General features: G+C 35.0%; 1 protein-coding gene across 1 annotated transcript in view; it reads left to right on the forward strand.

Annotated features, from left to right (window-relative positions):
* LOC136036691 (rap guanine nucleotide exchange factor 2-like) overlaps nt 1-22,451 on the forward strand; it is a gene marked incomplete in the record, with an annotated part of 209,413 nt that overhangs the window by 112,234 nt on the left and 74,728 nt on the right. Inside the window, 3 exon segments of the mRNA XM_065719002.1 lie at nt 594-749; nt 17,897-18,036; nt 21,565-21,682. Of these exon segments, the coding sequence (XP_065575074.1) occupies nt 594-749; nt 17,897-18,036; nt 21,565-21,682 (414 nt within the window).

A 22,451-nucleotide genomic window follows, 5' to 3' on the forward strand; every position in this document is an offset into this window, starting at 1 on the left:
CTTATTATAATTATTAATGCCTTAACACCTAAAAATATTTTGCCATTGGCTACCCTTTTGTCTATATCCAACATAATGTAACTCTTGTAGACTACATAGTGCAGGTTGTACTACATTGTACTATTGTACTACAAGTTGTAGTACAATTAAATGTCAGGTATGTGCTTAACCCATTCAACCATGTCGTGGACTGTGGTTATTTTTTCAACCTGTAAATATATCAGGCATATTGAGTCTTCCAAAACTCTTTTTCTCACCTAAATACCAATTACTTTGCCCGTTAGCAGAAAACGACCCACGATGTGTACTTGATCCTATGATAGTGTCTTCAAATTTTATGCAAAAGGTTACATCATTCTACTGCTACGAATAAAAGTTTGAAAAAGTAAGCAATAAAGTTTTTAAGGTTAAATTTTATTTTTTAGAATTTTATATCGTTGTTGGCAAGGAACAGGAGTTCCATATATTTCGAATAATTTTCTTATTATTCTTCCATTTTTCACGTTTTACTGAGGGAGGGGGTTTCTTATAAAAGAAAAACATCTGTATGTGTCTTATATACATCTGTGTTTATGAATTAACTTTATTTGCAGACTGTTGCTGTACGGGATACTATTCAGCTATGCTTGGAAAAAGATCCTAGCGATCGAACGGAGGAAGATATCGAGATATTGCTGGAATTTACTCAGCAACTCAAGGCTTTTAGTAACATGACTTTGTGCGTGAGAAAAGACATGTGTCGAGTTATGGTAAGTCTTTACCTATATGTCCATATTTGCAAGAGTCCGCAGCTTTGCTAGAGGACGGTTGCCCGCCTTTATCGAAGACCAGAAACGTATATAAAGTATAACATAAATATATGAAATTTTGGTATAATAAACCAGACATCTGGTCAAAGCATCTTCCCCAATGGTGCAGTTGTGCGATGCGTTTTGTTTACACTACGATCAAGTCGCGCTTGCGTTGCGTACAAGTCTTTCATACCTACGCGAAAAGCTTTTATACTGGACACGTCCATTTTCTTGGTCTGTTTCTTCTGTTATATTATTTATAAATCGAAATTGCTGTCCTTTCTATAACAGTACGTTTATTTCAATCTTCCATGATCAGTTTTTTGTGGCACTTGGTATTTACTAAGTGACATATAGCGATCGCAATTTCTGTCGGTCTGTCTTTCCCGGTTTTGCTAGTTTGGCGACTTCCAGATAAGCTAGGACGATGAAATTTGGCAGGCGTATCAGGGACCAAAACAAAATTAAATGTGAATTAGTTGATTCCCCGATTTGACCATCTGGGGGGGGGGGTGGGTGGCGGTTAGTTCGGAAAAATTAGAAAAAATGAGGTATTTTTAACTTACGAACGGTGATCGGATCTTGATGAAATTTGATATTTAGAAGGATATCGTGTTACAGAGCTGATATTTTAAATCCCGACCGGATTCAGTGTCATTGGGGGGAGTTTGGGGGGGGGGGGGACCGGAAATCTTGGAAAACGAAAAGAATGGAGAGATGGGTATAAAAATTGGTGGGAAAAATACACACAAGTCCTAGATACGTGATTGAAGTAACCAAAACGGATCCGCTTTCTTTTGGGGGAGTTGGGGGGGGGGTTTAAGTCGGAAAAATTAGAAAAAATGAGGTATTTTTAACTTACGAACAAGTGATCATATCTTAATGAAATTTAATGTTTAGAAGGATCTTGTGCTTCAGAGCTCTTATTTTAAATCCCGACCAGATCCGGTGACACTAGGGGGAATTGGAGGAGGGAAACCGCGAGTCTTGGGAAACGTGGAAATTGAGGTATCTTTATCTTGCGAATGGTTGATCAGGTCTTAATGAAACTTGATATACAGAAAGATCTTATGTCTCAGATGCTCCATTTTCAATTCAAATCGGATCCGGGAACTTGGTGGGGGGGGGGGAATGGAGGTGGGAAACAGAAACCTGGAAACCAGAAATCTTGGAAAACGCTTAGAGTGGAGAGATCGGGATGAAACTTGATGGGAAGAATAAGCACAAGTTCTAGATACGTGATTGACATAACTGGACAGGATCCGCTCTCTTTGTGGGAGTCAGGGGGGTCCAGTGCTTTAGCGAGTTTGGTGCTTCTGGACATGCTAGGACGATGAAAATTGGTAGGCATGTCAGGGACCTGCACAAATTGACTTGATAAAGTCTTTTTCCTGGATTCGACCATCTGGCATGCTGAAGGGACAGGAAAAATTAGAAAAAATGAGGTATTTTTAACTTACGAGTGGGTGATCGAATCTTGATGAATTTTGATATTTGGAAGGACCTTGTGTCTCAGAGCTCTTGTTTTAAATCCCGACCGGCATTAAGCCTCTGATTTTCCTTTTAGATCAATCTATTTACTCTTAGAATTTTGCTAGATATAGCTCATGCCATATGAGCTCTTGCCTCTTCCGACCTCGTCACAAGTGCCGTATGAGCTCTTAGCTCCTGTGTTTTAATTAGGAATTCAATTCCTTCAACTAGCTGAACAAAGAGATGACCCATCATTGGTTGGTAGATAAACATAATAGTAGCACATATTTGGTGCCCCCAGTAGTCCAGTAAAAAATAAAGATTTGAGCACACGTTAATTATATGGAAAACCTGCAGCAAAGATTAGACCGGAAATTAAAACATAAATTATTTCCGAAAATGGTCTTACCAGTCAAACTTTAGCTGAAATCCCTGCTGATAACATAATAGAAAGGACAAAAAAATCGAAAAAAAAATCAAATAACTTGTTGATGGTACACACGTCTAATCTAGGTTTCACTGTTGCTAATAATCATAGCACTATACCTGACTGAAGCGATCACTACTCTTTCACCCATTAAAGTTCCACTTTTTCTCGTGAAGTTCTACCTTTAAATTCTGTAACCCAACACAATTTCTGAATTTCCTACGTTTTACTTGACCCCAGTTGGATCATACTTGTAAATTAATTTGTTCTGCGCACGACAATCGCGTCATGCCTTTTAGTCTTGGCCTTCAACAAATGTTTGTTTGTTTGTTTTAATTGGAATTCAAAATTGTTCCCGAGAGTCAGATATTTTAGAATCATCTCATCATTATTTAAGTTATACAATCCAGTATATTAAATGAGTTTTTGGATGAAATTCAACAAAAGTAGTAGAATAATAGTAAAATATGGAAACTCTTTCATTTAGGAAAATATAGGGGTTACTTTTCTGGTTTGCCCTATTCTGTTGCACTTTTATACGTTTTCCCGGCGTTCCCCGGATAGGGGAAGGCCCTAGAGATATGTAGGGCATCTCCATAGGAGGCGCGGATCAACGGAGGACCTAGTTCCTGGGGGTCCATAATTGAAGGGAGGACCACCGGTGTGTGGACACCTCCCGGTGGTTACAAACCTTCCCCTAGCAATGGGTCATTTTGCTCGGTGCTGCAGAACACTGAACGGGAGGATCCCTTCCTATAGGGACAACTGTGAAGGGCAGATGATCCAGAACCCTGGACAATGACCTCATCACCTCGGGACGAAGGGATGGTGTTCACCGTCGAGGTGTTGGCTTTCTACTCTGAAACGTGCTAATAAATCTCTACTTGCCATAAATCCACTCTCAGAGCAAATCATCACCGCCCTTTTTAAGGATTCATTGCTAACTGCTAACATTGCTAAGGATTCATTTCCATCATCCAAGTTTATGCCCACGACTCCTCCCGGAGTAACCAAGATGTAGAAGACTTCAACGCCCAGCTCCAACACACCATAAACCAGGTGCCCAAGAAGGATGTTCTGTTCGACTTCAGCACCATCGTCGTACAATCAAATGCAGGTTTTGAAGACGTAATGGGCAAGTTCGGACATGGGCGACAAAACCTTAGGAGGGAAATGCTCATAGATTTATGTCATGTTAACGAGCTTTTCATTACCAACACAATGATAGATAACTCAGAAAAATCACATGGAGATCCCAGACGGTCGAACCTCAAATATAATTGACCTTATACTGTTTCGCAAGCGTTGGAAGTCGTTAGTATTGAATTTAGTATCTTTAGTCGGTGGTGATTTTGACTCAGACAATGTTCTAGTCATGTCAGAACTTCGTATGTGCCTCCGAAAGCCCCAGCCACCTAAGAAAAGCTACCCAAGATACCGTGTCGATCTGCTGAAAAACATCGAAACAAGAAACAAGAATAAAACCGCTCTCTCGAATAAGCTGTCAATCATCCAACTCACGGAGTCCAGACCACAGAGAAAGTCGATTATTTCAGCAACGGCCCTGCCAGATAAACTTGGACAACTTATCACAGATTCACTCATGGGAAGGCTCCTCGTTTGAACTGTGTTTAACCGTATAAAATAGGATCCAGGCTAAGCCCTTGTACGACGGACGGTACGGACAACTTATCACAGATTCTGAGGAAAGGCGGGAACTCTGGAAGGAACACTTCTGTCAGAGATTGAACCCCAAAATATCTATCTGTCCTACTGTCTTTTCAACTGCCTGAGTACCCTGTAGATCCAAGTGTATCACCATTACGAGAAGAGGTAGTTTCAGCTATACAATCCCTGAAAACAAACAAAGCTCTTGGCCCGGATGGTATACAGTCAGAGCTACTTAAGTCGGGTCCAGAAAAACTGGTAGACATCTATCATAAAGTCACAATAGGCATCTGGGAAATGGGCCACTTCCCAAAATCCTGGGTGAAAGCCATGATTGTCCCCCTTTACAAAAAGGGTGAAAAAGGCGATTGTAACAACTGCTGACCAATGACCATGACAGGCCAACCGGCTAAGATCCTCACGAAAATTCTACTAGACCGACTTAAATCCCTCACAGACCTCACTTTAGAGGATTATCAGACCAGCTTCCGAAGAGATTGATCTACTATAGATCAAATATTTTCCACCCGGCAACTGATGGAGAAATATATAGAGAGTGCGAAAGAGCTGCTCTTCACTTTAAACAGGTCTTCGATTTAATATGCCGCAGCGGGCTTTGGCACATACTTCTGCATTATAGATCCCCCGAAAACATGGTAACCTTGATCATAGACATGTATTTGAATTTCTGTAGCCGGGGTCAGATGCCGGAGGGATTGACAAAAGAGTTCTAGACGTCAGCAGGTGTTCTCCAGGGTTGCCTTCTATCCCCTCCTATTTTTAATCTGTTTCTAAATGCAGCTTTATCACCCGCTAAAACCACAGACGGTGCATCCATTGGAGAGGAAGTTGTCGACAAATTAGCGTACGCAGACGACATCGTGAAAACAAACAGTCATGAACATTTCCTCTAGACGCAAACGAGATGGTGTCAGCAACCGAAGCCCTCGGCATGGTTGTCAACACAGCAAAAACGAAAATCCTGCGGGTATCTAGAGACTCTGTACCCAGAGCCATGCAGCTAACGACAAAAGGAGAACAAATTCAAAATGCGGAATCTTTCGTCTTACCTCGGCAGTCTTTTAACCTCTACAACGATTGCTCAAAATTGATTAGGTGTATTCTTGTAACCAGCAACTTCAAGAGCTTATCATCAATCTGGAAAAGTAAATTACTATCAAAATCACATAAGGGTCGACTCTTTAACTCTCTCACAATCCCCATTGCTATGTATGCAAGTGAAACTTGGTCAGTTAAACCCGATGACGAACGTCGAATCTCCACATTTGAAACAAAATCCCTCCGTCACATAGCAATGATGACCTGCATTGACTGGGTATCCAATGAAGACCTTCGTAAACTCCTCCACAGCTCACACACTATCATGGATCGAATTAGAAGTCAGCAACTCCGTTGGCATGGTCATTGCCAACTAATGTCATCAAATCAACTCCCAAAAATCACATTTGAATGACGGGTACATAGCACACGACCTCGTGGCTGACCCCGCAAGAGACGGTACGGCAACTTCAGTGGCCAGAACCTCGCCCAACTCCTGCGTCTAGCACCAGATAGAACCGAATACCGTCGAAATATTCAACGACTAGTGAGAAGAGAAGAAGCCCCAATGCAGCCACAGAGGCCGGAAGTCAAAGTAAGTCTAGGCTTTCTTTACATTGGAAGGCTCGAATTTCAAACTTTGTGCCGAATTATTGAGTTTATTTGAATCTTTGTACCACTCTTTGGTCAACCGACAGATCTATTTTGACGAGCTAACGCAAAATTGTTAATATCAATTAAGGCCTATTCACAATGAGAATTTGCAAACGCCAACGCTTAGCTAACTCTAATTCGAGCCAATCAGAATATTCTGATTGACTGATCAGAACCAGAAAATCCTTAATCTTGGTATTTGTAGAATACCGTTGTGAATTGACTTTTAGGATGGTGGGAAACATGCCTGAGAATTATTGTTAAGTGTAGGATTTGCTAAAAAGGATTAGTATTTTATGCAAGAAGTTAAAGATGAAATTTATTTAGTTTTTCAAGGGAAAAGTGCGTCTCGAGACAGTAGGTAAAAAACCTAATTTTAAAAAACCGTGTTAAGACCAAATTCAGTTACTGAGCATCCCTGGAAAAACACGCATCAATGATCGTCCTAAGAAAAAAAAAAATTAAGATTCCGTATTTCTTTAGATAGTGGCTTGAAACCTCTGCAACTGGCCTCTCTGATATTTCAATTTGATGGTACGCTTTTCATGAAGATCACTCTCTTTTTATTGATGTATTCTCCTTTCGTGGAAAATTAAGCAATTTTTACCAGACTCATAACTTTTGGTAGTTAATTCTAAACTTAATTAATTTAAAATCGCCCTAAAAAACTGAATCTTTTGATGTGGTTATCAAAGCTTTTTTTTAGAGTCTCGCACAGTATAAGCACGAGCCTTTCCATAGCCTACTTTACTGTTCGTTACCACAAAATGTTCGATAAAAAAAAGTTAAAATTTCTGCTTATATTGTCTGCAGGAAATCCCAATTCAATTATTGCTGGGTGACAAAGGGCTATAGGATTTATTTTATGAATTCGTGTAGTATTTCAGTGAACAAATTACGTACTGTGACCAGGGGCGGGTGCAGAATGTAATTTTGGGGAACTTGCCTTGCCCTCCCAAAAAAGAGGCTGAAAGTGGAACTAATAATAAGGGTATAGGGGCATAAAATTCTAATGGGAGCAAAAATGCCTTAAATAATGAAAATTGTTTGATGGGAGATTGGAAATCTCGAGCAAAGCTCTGAATAAAATACCTAATCTCTAAAAACGACGATGGGGCACCCATTTTTCGCCCTAGTGTACATCTAACAATGGCGCGTGTGTCGTGTTGTTCCACCACGCTTCCTGGTGTACGTGATTTCTGTAATTAGAGCCCCTGGGGAAAAGGTTAAAGCTCGCGTGATTCCATTCTGTTTGTTTGGATGACTTTCGTTTGTTTCATTTACACTTAGGAACCTTGAAATTGTAGATAAATATCCATGATTAAAGTGTCATTACAAGATGAACTGACATCATATTTACCCATGTCGTGATTTAAAGCTATGCAGCTTTTTTTTCTAAGGCTCTGACAAATAAACTTCTAGTTTTCAAGTTACTATTTGCGTTTAAAAATTGTTCAAATCAGGCTCCCAGAAATTTACATCGGGAGTCCTGTATTCAACAAAAGAACTCAAACAGGCACATTTCTCCAACTTTGGAAAGTCAGACAAAAATCATAAACGTCGGGATCGGGAAAAGAAGCTTTTTTTATTGGATTTTTGTTATAAAAGAGCTGTACTTTATTCTACGTACTCTAGTATCTGGAGTATCTCTAGTGTCTGGAATAATAAAAGACTAAATTTTTACCAGTCTGTTTAATTGTCACATTAAGAACATTTACGATAAAATTAAAAATTAAGAAGTCCTTGCCTAAAAATCAAGTTCTCGACACTAATGCGACTTCAATAATTTAAGATTCATCACGGTATATTCTTGACCTAAATAAATATAATTTAAATATATTGATTGTAAAGTCTTGGGGTAGGGGGAGAATCATTCCTGATGCTTGGACACAAATTTGGGATTATATCCCAAAATGTATGTATTTTAGCTTTAGCTTGGGACGCATGTAATGGGGGACAGTGGGGCCTAACCCCCTCCTCAAAATCCTAAATATTCTTGACTCTCTTGGCACTTTCGTTTCAAAGTATAAGATAAAACTTGGTTTATTATTATTGACTCTCCCGAAAAATTATTTTTATTCCCCCCCCCTTAAAAAAATTATGCATGTTTGCCGGATTTTAGCCCTTATTATACGGATTTTGAGTCCTTTCATAAATTAATTTAAAAAAAAAGTTTTTCCGAACAAAAATTATTACTTCACAGCCTATCTAATATATATATATATATATATATATATATATATATATATATATATATATATATATATATATATATATATACATATATATATATATATATATATATATATATATATATATATATATATATATATATATATATATATATATAATGTATATATATATATATATATATATATATATGTATATATATATATATATATATATATATATATATATATATGTATATATATATATATATATATATATATATATATATATATATATATATATATATATATATATATATATATATACATATATATATATATATATATATATATATATATATATATATATATATATATATATATATATATATATATATATATATATATATATATATATATATATATATATATACATATATATATATATATATATATATATATATACATATATATATATATATATATATATATATATATATATATATATATATATATACATATATATATATATATATATACATATATATACATATATATATACATATATATATACATATATATATATATATATATATATATATATATATATATATATATATATATATATATATATATATATATATATATATATATATATATATATATATATATATATATATATATATATATATATATATATATATATATATATATATATATATATATATATATATATATATATATATATATATATATATATATATATATATATATATATATATATATATATATATATATATATATATATATATATATATATATATATATATATGTATATATATATATATATATATATATATATATGTATATATATATATATATATATATATATATATATATATATATATATATATATATATATATATATATGTATATATATATATATATATATATATATATATATATATATATATATATATATATATATATATATATATATATATATATATATATATATATATATATATATATATATATATATATCAATGAAACTAGTACAAATAAATCAACTAATTATGTTTCCCTATGTTTCTAGAATTATAGAAAAGTAGCGCTTTACTGAAAACACAAAAGTCAAGTATAAAAGTAGGAATATTGATTTGAAAGTCAAACGTGAGTATGTAGCCTGACAACTAATCTATAAAGCTTTTCATAGTCTTACACCAGTTGTGACATCAGTAAATTTCAGTTTACAATTTTAAGTTATCTTAAAAACATAAGCGTAAAATGAAATATTTTTTTAATAACCATAAAGTAATTGAATAGCATACAGAAATGTTGGATTGATTTATCAGGTAGCATTTTGGTTTCGCCAGCTACAATACCCTATAGTGAGTAATATACAATATAAAGTTGTAATAAATATGCTTTAGTATTACTTAATATGAAGATCAAATAAGACATAATATGAACTCTGGAATTCCGACATTTCTCTCTATACAACAGTGAATTTGAAGATATGATACAAATTCTAAAGCTAGTATATAGTCCTAATACTATCAAGATGGCTTTACTTCAGACTTGTCTACCAACTAATCATGACATTTCTTTTTCAGAACCAAAACGAGAGCCAGTCATTGAACTGAGCCATTTTGCAGAAGTGATACCAAATTAAACGAAAAAAAAAATATAGAAACAATCTTAAAATGGATTGTTGCTTTATCTTGAAAAGGATTGATCCTAAAAGGAATTAATAATATTTTTATTCTGTAAAAAGTGTCCTTAATTGGTTTGCTTTAACTGTACCAAAACTCCTATATTATTTTGTGTTTTCGGTAAAGCGCTAGTTTTCTATAATCTTAGAAACACAGGCAAACATACTTAGTTGGTTTATTTGTACTAGTTTTATTGATTTATATTAGATAGGCTGTGAAGTAATAATTTTTGTTCGTTTCAAGTTTCAATTCCGCTCTTTACTTCCCTCGGAAAATCTTAGTTTTTAAAAATTAATCTTTTTTTGTTTTTGATTAAAATTTAATGTAGAAACAACGCTGCCATGATCTTTTTTATTTATATGAAATAATGTATGTTCGTTTTAAGTTTTAATGTGACTCCTTAGTCTCAGTTGAAAACTTGTTTTTAATATAATTTCTAATTATCGCTGATCTAGGGGAGATAAGACAACTCTAGAAAATACTGCAGACAACCTTAACAGCTACGAAAATCTTTCAGTTTGTAACATAAAGTTCATTATGCGCATTTCACGAAACAATGTAGGCCTATGTTTTCAGGATTATTTGTTTTTGATGAACAAAAAGCCGCCTCTACTCGGCCGACTTCGCCTGAAAAGCGATAATGTAGACAAAACTTTATAAATCGCCTACTGATTAGCAGAAACTATAAGGCTACTGTAACAAAAGAGAGCTGTTGAAGTGCTCATTTAAAAGCTCATATTTATAGCTAATCGCTTTTTATAAATTTGACTTGATAGCACATACCCCCAAAGTGCATTTTCGGCTGTTTCCCCCATTTTTTTCAAATGAAAAAAACGTGCCTTTCCTAATGAAATGACCAAAAAAGGTGTTTTTAAAACCTTGGCATGAGCAAAAACTAAGGGGGCAAGAACGTCCCTTCCCCTCAATTATCGCCGTTAGTACTAGCACTCAGGCTTCATCGTAAGGTTCAATTCAAAATTGTTGATCGTTCAGGCTTAACTTGGTAAATTTTTGTTGGAAAGTTTATAGTTTTAGTTAATTGTTTTAGCAATATCTTATACTTTTAAGACGTGTCAGTGATTTATGAGACTTACTAAGAGGGTCTGGAAAGGGAGTATGTATGAGTGGTTCTTATAAACCTTCAGTTAAGGGCTTTGGACCATAATTGTTGCAATGGTACCATTTTATGCTTCCAAACTCTTCCACTAAAGAAGTGGCACCAAAAGTGCCGATTTTAGTGCTACAGGCACTTATGGATGGTATAATTGATAAAAAGCACGTAGATATGAGAAATAAGTTTAAATATGAGCCTTCCAGGGATGTGCTTTTAAAAATGAGTGCAACACATTTGCAAAAATATTGGATTATCTGAAACGTAATCATAAGAAGGGACAAACCATGATTGAAAAAAAAGTCTAAGTTGGAATCGAACGCATGATAATCTAATTTTAATTCCAGCGCTGTATTAACAGAACCAGGCTTCTAATAATGTAATTTAATATATTCGAGTTCGTAGGACTTTAACTGCGTAGCTTATTAAGGGGGTGTAGAGAAGGAACATGGGGGATGTGTTCTTGCAAACCTCCATTTAAGGGTTTTGGACCATAATTATTACATTGATACCGTTTTATACTTCCAAGATTTTCCACTTAAGAAGTGGCACCCAAAGTGTTATTTTCAGTGCTATATCTCACGCACGAATGGTAGAATTGATAAAAACAACAACAACAAAACACGTAGATATGAGTAAAAGTTTTCAAATGAGCCATTAATCACCATCAAAGGGGAAGTACATAACGATTTTAGGAAAAACTTAATTAAACCACGCATAAGAAAGATGATAAGAGTGAGTGTTTTAATTATCGAGGCATTAGCCTGGTCTCTGTAGGTAGCAAATTCCTTAGAAACATGGAACTTTTTAGACTGAGATATGCTTCAGACAAAGTTTTAAGAGAAGAACAGTGCGGTTTTAGAAAAAGTAGAGGATGTGTTGACTAAATTTTCACTCTTAGGTTAATAATTGAGAATTCCTTAGTTGTCAAATACTTTTGATACTCGATTTTATAGATTATGAACTAGCGTTTGATTCTATTGATGGAAGAGCTTCCGCAAAGGTTTTATCTTTATATGATGTACCAAACAAAATATTAAAGCGATTAGTGCCATGTACGAGAATAATACTGCTGCGGTTAAGGTAGGAAATGAGGTTAATAGCTGGTTGTGTATTAAATCAGCAATTAAGCAGGGTTATGTTCTATCCCCCTATATATGGATCATTTTGATGGACTTTATCTTAAAGAGCACAGGAAAGGTGATGGGAGACCACGGAATCAAATGGGGAGGAAAAACTCTCCTGGGCTTAGATTATATTCCTAGATGAAAGTGTGAGTAAAATGAATGAGCTCTTAGAGGTTTTGCAAGTTCAGGGTGCTAGAATAGGTTTGAATATTAATATTAAGAAGACTAGGTCACTAAGGCAAGGAATAAGTTAAGATGAAAAGGTGACTTTGGGTAACGAAAAGATTGATCAGGTGGGCAGATTCACTTACCTTGGTAGTATTTTTTGTAAAGATAGCGGAAGCAGTGAAGATGTTAAAAGTAGAATAGCCAAGGCTCAGGGTGTTTTTCACGGTTAAAAAAAGCTTTGGAAGAATAGGAAAATAAGTCTGCAAACCAAGATTAGAATATTGGAAGGTACAAGGATGACAGTGGTCAAATATGACTCTGAAGCATGGGCGCTCCGAAAAGCGGACGAAGATTTACTAGATGTTTTCCAGATAAATTGTCTACGGATTATTCTGGGTACCCGGCGGACTAACCGTATTTCAAACAGTAGACTGTCCGAAAAATGAAGCCCGCTTTCTAGGGCTACAATGAAAGAAAGGTTGAGGTGACTAGGACACGTTGTGCGGATGAAGGATGACAGATTGCCGAAGATTGCCCTTTTCGGCCAACCGTCTAGGGCTAAACGGAAAGCAGTTCGTCCTCGTTTGGGGTGGAAGGATTTCATAAACACTTTTAGTTACTACTGGCTGTGGTTTGCTCTTGACTAGGTTGCAGCTAATGCTTCACCCATGACAAAGAGTTCATTGCATATTCTCCCCAGGAACTAGTTAACATTGAAATTTGTGAAATATAATCGACGGTAGAATTCGTGAAAACCTAGCAAATATAAGCAATAGCTTTTAATTGAGCAATTAAATATTTATCTACGATGGTGTGGTAGCTTGCTAATGTTTCAGTAGCTTACTGATTAGCAGACGATTCATGAAACTTACTAAGGGGGCTGGGAGGAGGATTTTACGGGAGGGGTTCTTGAAAAACCATCAGTTAAGGGTTATGGAACATAAATATTACATAAATACTTGTTTTTTACTTCAAAGCTTTTCCACTTAAGGAGTGGCACCAAAAGTATTGTTTCAACTGCTATATCACACTTACGATTGGTAGAGTAGATAAGAAAAAATCACGTAGATGTGAGAAATAGCTTTCAAATGAGCCATTAAACAGCCTCTGTATGAGCCTCTTATAAGTTCTGCTAGCCCAATAGCCATAGCTTTTCCACTGTAGACATGGCACCAAGAGTGCCGTTTTAGTGTCATTTACAACTTGAAGATGATGGAATTTTTAGAAAAAATGTAGATATGAGCAATATCTTTTATATGAGCTGTAAAAATTTGTCTACGATGTTCTGGTAGCCTGTTGGTGCCACCTCTTGAGAAATGGTGCAAAAAGTGCCATTTTAGTGTCATATGGCACTTGCAGATGGCGGAATTCATAACGTACATATTAGAAATAGCTTTTGAATGAGCCATTAAACATTTCCCTATGATGTTCTGAAGACCCGCTAGGCCTGAAAAAAAAGGAGACAGATCCGTGCTACCGATGCAAAAAAGTGATTTTCCTTGTTATTTAACTAGGGGGACTGCAAATTCCCTGTTGAAGGTTTTAGACCATGCTGATTTCAATGGTACACTTTTTTTGTGATCTGACGCCATTTTCGAGGGGTTTTAGGTTTTTTTTTTGAGATCACCATAAACTTCTTTCGCAATAAAGTTTTACTTTTAAGACGAACCAAAATAATAGTTACCATTCCTGAATCAGTGTCAGATAGCAATTTATTTTCACTAGGCAGTTTTTTTTCAAATCGTGTTTTTTAACTTTTGGTTACTATGGGCTGTTGTTCACTCTTTACTAGGTTGCAGCTGCTACTGCAACCATGATATTAGCTGAATTCCTTCTACCCCATTTCCTTCTTATAGGCCTGCTTTGCAAATAAGTCATTCGCTATGTGCAAAAGGAAAAAATAATAATAATCAGGCGTTACTTTAAATCATGATATAGGGAAATACGATGCTGCGCCATCTAACTGCGGCATTTTCATCATTACTAGCAATCCGACTTTTTTCCAAAATCTTCTCTGATGCTTTATTAAGTGTTTTAAGAATACAAAAAAATATATTAGTTATGAAAATTTAAACCTTTGATAAACTAATTTGATTGGGCACTTGGGCGTAAATCTGAAAGTTGAAAAAGATGCTTAACTTTTTCGCCTTTTGATTAGTTGAAGCATATAGCAAAGATTTGGCGGGTGTCTTAAAGTGTTTAAGGATAACCCACTAGACGTGCAACCTTAAGCATGAAAATCTAGGGGAAGCCCGAATACATAGGCAGTCAATTACTATTAAAAGCAAAATGTGCAAGAGGAGATATGCAGTCCGTCCTGTTAGTGTTAAAACCATGTTAAATGGTTTTAATGATAAGTTAATATTAAAACCATATAAACATTTAATTTGAATAAATATTAGTGGGGAAAGCGTTAGTGTGGAACTTGAGTTTTTCTGACTCTTTATGAACCTCCCTGGAATTTTAGCAAAAAGGAAGAAGAACAAGCATAATATGATAAAACGATGTTTAAACGAAAGAAAAGAAAAAATAATGAAAAGTAAAATGTTCGAATACATTACCAATGAGTAGATTTTCTGATTAAGAAAAAAAAATCAGCCAGTTGAAATGAGAGAAGAAAGTGTGTCACTTCCATAACCAGGACACTGTGACTATATTATTGACCGCTTGTTTATCCATCATCGCAACAATAGACTAATAAATAATAATTATAGTCTACTTTTTAACTATATTTAATTGCCATTTAAACTGTCTGCATCAACAGATAAAGGGAAATTAAAATAGGGAATTATATACGTTTAATAACATAATAAATGAATTCGAACAGTGACGTCAATTTAAAAAATTTGAGGTAGGCAAAACGTACCTTTTAATTTATTTTTTTTGGGGGGGGGGGTAAATTTGTCGTTTCATTCAATTTTTTTTCAATGAAAATACTGAAAAGAAATTTTTCAATGAAAATACCGCCAAAAAAGGTCTTCTGTAAAATATAGTGGGGTGAACAGGTCTAGGGGGCTTATATCCTCTTCTCTCCCTCAATCGAAGCAACTGAATATAAAAGGTAAATAACTAATTAAAACTAAAAAAACTGATGAACTAATTAAAACTAATTAACTGATCTAAATGCATTGTAGTCAAATGTTTGAACTCGTTTATTTCCGAGTTTGAACTTTCGCTTCATTTCATTGTACTGTACGCTCGTTTTGTAACCTCTCTTCCTCGTTCATAACTACCGATGGAAAAGACCTTAATCGCTTTTTCTTTTTTTCTTTTTTAGTTCTTAATTGACTATTAGCTCTTTAATTTCTCAATTCTTCAAGAAAAATTGTTTAATTTATTTAGTAGATATATCAAAGTGCCGAATAATTTAGCGACTAATACAAACATTTAAAATCTCTCTGTTAATAAATATTAACAATTACAATAATTTTAACATTGCATAATTTGTAATTAGAACAAGTTCCTGGTTCATGTTTAGTAATCTCTGTCACATTAAAGGTACATATACCGAACATGTTTTTATTGGAGGGGCAATTAGGTTATTTTACTGGTGGGGGGGGGGGATCAAAATTCCATCAAATGTGTTTCTTTAGGAAAATCTTCCTTAAATCCAAGGGAAAGGGGGATTAGTTGGTACTAATTTGGAAACTCTTCCTTTCTGTCTGTGTGCATATGTTATCTATAATTATTTTGTTCTTCTTTTCGTTTTTCGATCCTTGTTTTCCTATGAATATGTGACTTCGTCTCTTAAAGTAAACGACACCTCGATTCACTGTTCAGATTTTTGTTCTTTTTTCTTTTTCTAGAGATTTTATTTCCATAACTTTCGGTAAAAATTGTCTGATTTATCTCTCTATCCTTAATAGTGTCTGTATTTTTTTTTCATGTGTGTTTAAAACGATAAAAGCAGTAATTTCGAACATCCAAGTATTTTTTCCTTGTTAAGAGGTATAAAATTTCAATTTCAATGGATAGTTGCTGGTAGTAAGAGCTTATGGGGACATTTTTGTTCGGGGGAGGGGGTGGGCTTTACAAAACGCGTCAAAAAAGTTTTATATGCATTTTTATTGTTTTTTTAACGAACCGGAAATTTTTTGTGGGGGTGGGGGGGCTCAAGCTTGATAATAACCCCCCCCCCCAGGATAAGACCTTTGTACGGTATATGGTGATAATAGGTTTTATGACATTTTAATGCTTAGATGTTAGTACGCGGCGTTTTCGTGCTAGCACCTGAAAAGAATGTGTAGTAGCGATGGGGGCATAAGGGCATCAAGCCCTTATGAGTAGCATCAGCCCTTAAGAGTAGCATAGCATAAGGGCATCAAACCCTTAAGAGTAGCATGAAGGAAAGCGTAATGCGCTGTTTCATATAAACAGGAGGTGGACCTCGCCCCTCTCTTAAGGAAGGGGATCGAATGTATCAGAAAGGTGTGCCTTCCCGTTTCGTAATGCGGATATTATGTACTATCCTCGTAGACGCTGAGTATAAAATAGGGCTGTCTACTCAGGGTATAAGTCTAATGCGAGGGACATTTGTAAATATAGATACCGACTTGGGGATACAAGAAACAAGGCCGAAGCAATATAACCATGCACTTGGTCACTGATATTACTAAATCCCTCATATTACGTATTATCGAGTTTACTTTACTTTTGACAGAGAGACACTTTTATTATACATATCATCAATATATAAAAGAACCACATCAGCCACTTTAGAAAGTCAAAGACTTGTTAGTAGTAGCTGATTCAATGAACAACAATACCGACAACATTAACAAAACGAAAAAAATGAAATGAAATGAGACAAAAAAAGTGGAAAAAAGAAAACAAAAGGAAAATAAAGAAGAAGAGAAAGAAAAAAAGTTCTACTTTTAAATCAAATCATTTCAATTATTTACTTAATCTCTTCCAGAAGGTGGTTCTTCTGGTACTTGATTCTATAATATCAGTGGTAATGTCGAAAGGAGACTCTAAGGTTTGCGTCCCAACTCCTCCTGATAGCGTTAGTGTTAATGTAACAAATATACACAAACATTTACATTTTGTTCCTTTTTTCGCATGTAGTGGAAATATTTTCGGTTTTCACTCATGGGAAGGCTCCTCGTTTGAACTGTGTTTAACCGTATAAAATAGGATCCAGGGTAAGCCCTTGCACGTTGTCAAGACTAACCTGAATGTCGGCACAATTTCTAAAATGAACTTTCTCGGTTAAGCCAGGAAAGGGCCATGTAGTACAAGGTCCAATGGAGGGAGGCTTTTCCATCTTTTCCTGACATGGGCGCACTTTTCACTTTCGTTTTATGAATTTGTTCAGACAAAACTGTCCGGACCTATTGTCTCTACTTTCCTCGTGATTTTTTTAATTTTCTGCGTCTAAAATAATTATCGTTAATTATTATTATTGGGCGGATTCATCTCTGAAGTTGGTCCGAAGAAATTGCAATAAATTGGGGTTTAAATGTGCACGTCGTGTTTTGATCCCCCTTTCCCAGGAATGTCTTTGTTTTTGCTTAAATTTACTCGATTTTACAGGTTTTTGCTGTTGTTGAACATCCAGGAACTGTCGTAATGAATGATAATGAAGAATTAGATTCTTGGAGTGTTATTGTCAACGGACAAGTAGAAATTGACCGTGGAGATGGAACAGTTCAAATTCTTGGACTTGGTGATAGGTAAGTGTATGAGGTTGAAATTAATCTTTCAGTCCCAAACAGTCACTTTTTACACAACCTCTTTACACAAATCACCAAGGTTTTTCTTTCTACCAAGGCACTTCGTATAGAAGGAGTTGTCGCAGAAACTTCGAAAGGGGCTCATTCGATTGGAAACTGAAAGTTGTAGTGCCCTTTTTAATAGTCAAAAATGGTAGGAGGGCAGCCAATCAATTTTTACACAACCTCTTTACACAAAACACTCAGGGGCGGATCTATAGCAAAATTTTGGGCGGGGGACCAACGCGATAAGGGCGCCAATAATTGAACAAATTGATAAAGTCATTCTAAAAAAGAGCGAAAAATAGAAAAAAAGAGGGAAAGAGGGCGACAGAAAAATCTTAAGGGCCCAGGCCCCCCCCCCTGGATCCGCCGGTGAAAACACTAAGGGTTCCCTTAACTTTCTTCTGAGCAATTCCTAAATTATATGTATCCATCAAACGGCCGTGAACCGAGTTGTCGACATGAATGTGGTTGCCAACACGTAAAGGGGTCATTTTCATTATGATTTTGATTATTTCTTGATTTTGATTTGATTATTTCTTGATTATTTCTTTGATTTTCGATTATTTCGAGCCGAGATAATGGTCGCATGTCTATGTTTCCTATAATTACCATATTCGTGTAGTTTGCATGCCCACATTTCTTTTCTTTTACCGTTCACTCAAACTAACCTTATTGAAAAGGAGAGGGCGTCAGACTTAAATCTTGCCGTTCTTAAAGGTTTTCAACCACAACTCCTGAACCAATTTTATGCCCTTGGAGCCGCTTAAAATAAGCGTTGAAATAAAAATATGCTTGAAATAAAACAGACGGGTATTCTTTAAATGCTGCCTCTACCACGTACTCATTACGAATAACAGTATTCTACCACTACCACGCCTACTACTGACAGCTCACTGCAGCAGCAAGACACCAGAAGGCAACAGATCTGCGCACACTCCTCCTTCATACCAATCCATTCAAAAGCTTCCCTCTTTACACCCTCCCAAGAAGTTCCAATATCCTTTAAATCGTTTCTCACGGCCTCTTTTACCCCATTTTGTGACGATACTGGCCCTCCAAAACTGAGTAAATATTTACCTTTGATACAGTTTTTAAAGGGGGCATCATACTATCATCCCTCCTGCATGTAGTGGCAACGTCTGAGAAATCAATAGACGTCTTCTCAGTTTTTTTTTTTCATCTCAAAACACAATGTGATCAATTGCACGTGCTACACATAATTTCTAAGGCCGACACACTGACGAGCGTTTCTTCCAAATTCCACCCTGTTTAAAGCGTGAACTTTTCTATATTGGCTATTTTTCAAGAAATATATAATTTCTATAATCTTGTCTTAACATAACCTAGGTATCCAGTCTTAAGAGGGGGGGGGGAGAGAATTTCTTTCCCCATTGCTGATCCAAAGAACTACTAATTCATAAGCATTCTTATCATAATAACACTGTTTTGTTTTCTATATCTTTGTAAGTCAAAAAAATAATTTAGACTAGAATAAGGCTACCCTACCTGTGAGATTAGCTGTAATTTTATCTATCATAGCTAAAGACTGCTGCTTTTCTGTAGAATTGGTTAAGTTTAAAATCTAAAAAAAAATTTACTCAACGCAATATTAAAAAGTTGACGTGTTGACGGATTTGCAGCTCAAATATGCCAATTCTGGCTGCAATATTATTTAGGCACAGAATTCATAAAAAAGTATCCCTAATTTGTTTTTGTGGAAACTCAGTAGAATTTCTGTCGGAGTGTGTTTGGAGGTTTATACGACCTAGTACTCCTTTATTTAGTTACGGTCAGAGATTCAAATTTTTTTAAGAAGGTACGATATCTTGGAAAAGCCCTGCGCAAGAATTATTTCCTGATTAAAAAGTTTCTCGTACACTTAATCTTTACCTATTGAATTTTTTAGCGTTATTTGTTTTGGGAACTTACTTTGTTTAGCCTTTGTACAACTCATGTGTCCAAGTTTAAAACTAGAGTTTTTTACTATGAATATTTAATAAACAAAAATGAGTTCTTCATTCTTTCGCGCTATTTATTTTGCGAACTTACTTAGTTTAGCCTCTGTGCAACTCATATGTGGCCAGGTTTAATGAGTTCGTCATTTTTTTACGTTATTTATTTTGGGAACTTACTTAGTTTAGCTTCTGTAAAACTCATATGTGGCCAAGTTTAAAACTGCAAAGTTTTTGACTATTAATATTTAATAAACAAAAATGGGATCGTCATTTTTTCGCGTTATTTGTGTTGCTCACTTAGCCTACTTAGCTTAGCCTCTGTAAAACTCATATGTGGCCTTGTTTCAAACTGTAGAGTTTTTGATTAATAATATTTAATAACAAAAAAGAGTTCGTTATTTTTTCGCATAATATGTATTGGGAACTTACTTAGTTTAGACTCTCTACAACTCATATATGACCGAATTTAAAACTGTAGTTTTTGACTATTAATATTTAATAAACAAAAATGAGTTTGTCATTTTTTTCGCGTTATCTGTTTTGCGAACTTGTTAGTTAAGCCTCTGTACAACTCATATGTGGCCAGGTTGAAAACTGAAGAATTTTTTATCAATAATATTTAATAACAAAAAAGAGTTCGTCATTTTTTGCGTTTTTTTTCAAACATTTTAGCCCCTGTACAACTTACATGTGGCCAGATTTAAAATTGTAGAGTTTTTGATTAATAATATTTAGTAACAAAAATGAGTTCGTCTTTTAGTTTTGTGCTTTCGCAATTTCTTTTCTATCTTCCTAAATATTGAATTTGTTAAGATCAAATTCCTCTTTATAGTTACTGGTTTATTGGGACTAATTACTGATATATTTTCGGAATTTATAACAATTATCTTTGAGTGAATTCTTTCTAACTTATATCCATGCATGTTGCTAAGATACCAATATAAGATTCACAGTATTTAGTTAGTCTCAAATTAGGCTTAATTTAAACTTTCCAGTTTTTTCTGGGCTCCACTGTGCTGTCAGAAAGGAGGGAGGGAAAGGAGGGAGGAAAAAGAAAAGGAGGGAGGAAAGGAGAGGCTCTTTGCAGTAATCTAGACTAGAGAAAAGAAAATTATTCTCATAACAACTGCTCAGTTGGGTGTTGAAGGATAGCAATTTAGAATATATTTTCAAGAAGAGGGAGATTTTGTGGAAATTTCACTCATTTGCACATACAAATTATTACTTAATATTACTTAATTATTTCTGTAATATTACTTTACAGAAAAAAATACTTTAAAAGAATTTGCTATGCCAAAAAAAAAGTTGTTTTATCCTTAGGTTTTAAAACTTCTGTAAATTGAAAAAAAAACGCGGTGTAGCCCCCTGGCTCCCCTCTCTATTTCTCTTTCTCTCTCTTTTGTACTTATATTTATACCTTAAAGCAGTTTATTTTAATATAATTAGAAATTGAATATATATATATATATATATATATATATATATATATATATATATATATATATATATTTGGGTTTATTTATTTTAGCTTTGGCATAACGCCAACTATGGACAAGCTTTATCACAAAGGTGTGATGAGAACCAAGTGTAGTGACTGCCAGTTTGTATGTATAACTCAACAAGATTATTACAGGATTTTACACCAGGTAAGAATAAAAAAACAGAAACAGCATTTTTTTTTTATTATTTTTTTTTTATTCTCTAAAATCAAATAGATGCTATTCTTCATCTAAAATTACGTTTTGTCAGCAGTGTGACTCTTTCATCGTAGGAATAATTTAGATAGTTGTGTTTTTCCTTGTTGGGCTATCTATTATTATTGGGATCCGGTTTTCACTAGCAATTGTCTTGGGAGATTTTCATAAGAGTTAATGGATACAAAAAAAAGATTTTTGTCGTTTTTCTCCTCATAAAGCTTACTATTTTATTTATTGAGTATAAAAGTTTTCCCGCCAGCGCTTGGGAGGTCATCCCCTTGGGTGAGAGGCATTTATTCTTCCTTCAAAGGCTGTTTTGAGCAGTTGGGCTGGGGACATAGGCTGAACGTGCCCCAACCATCGAAGCTGTTGAAGTGTGATAAGTAAGTGATGCCCGAGAGGTTTCGGTGCGATATCCTTTCGAATCCCGCCAGGTTAGGTTGCCATCGGCTTTTCGAGTCCATGTCTCCACTCCATACGTTGCAACTGGAATCACTAAGGCGCAGAAACATCGCATCTGCAGTTTTAAGTGCAGGTATTTATTTTTACAAATAAAGCGCATTGACTTGAGGATTGCGTAGGCAAGATCCAGGCATCGTTTGATGTATTTCGTGGAGTCGTTTGTGGATGTCAGCACACTTCTTAGGTAAGTACCTTGGTTGGCCTATTCATTTTCCATATCCCGAATAGTGACTTTAGTGGGGGGGGGGGATAGTCT

This window comes from Artemia franciscana, chromosome 15, assembly GCF_032884065.1.
Source record: "Artemia franciscana chromosome 15, ASM3288406v1, whole genome shotgun sequence".
Classification (NCBI taxonomy): Eukaryota; Metazoa; Arthropoda; class Branchiopoda; order Anostraca; family Artemiidae; genus Artemia; species Artemia franciscana.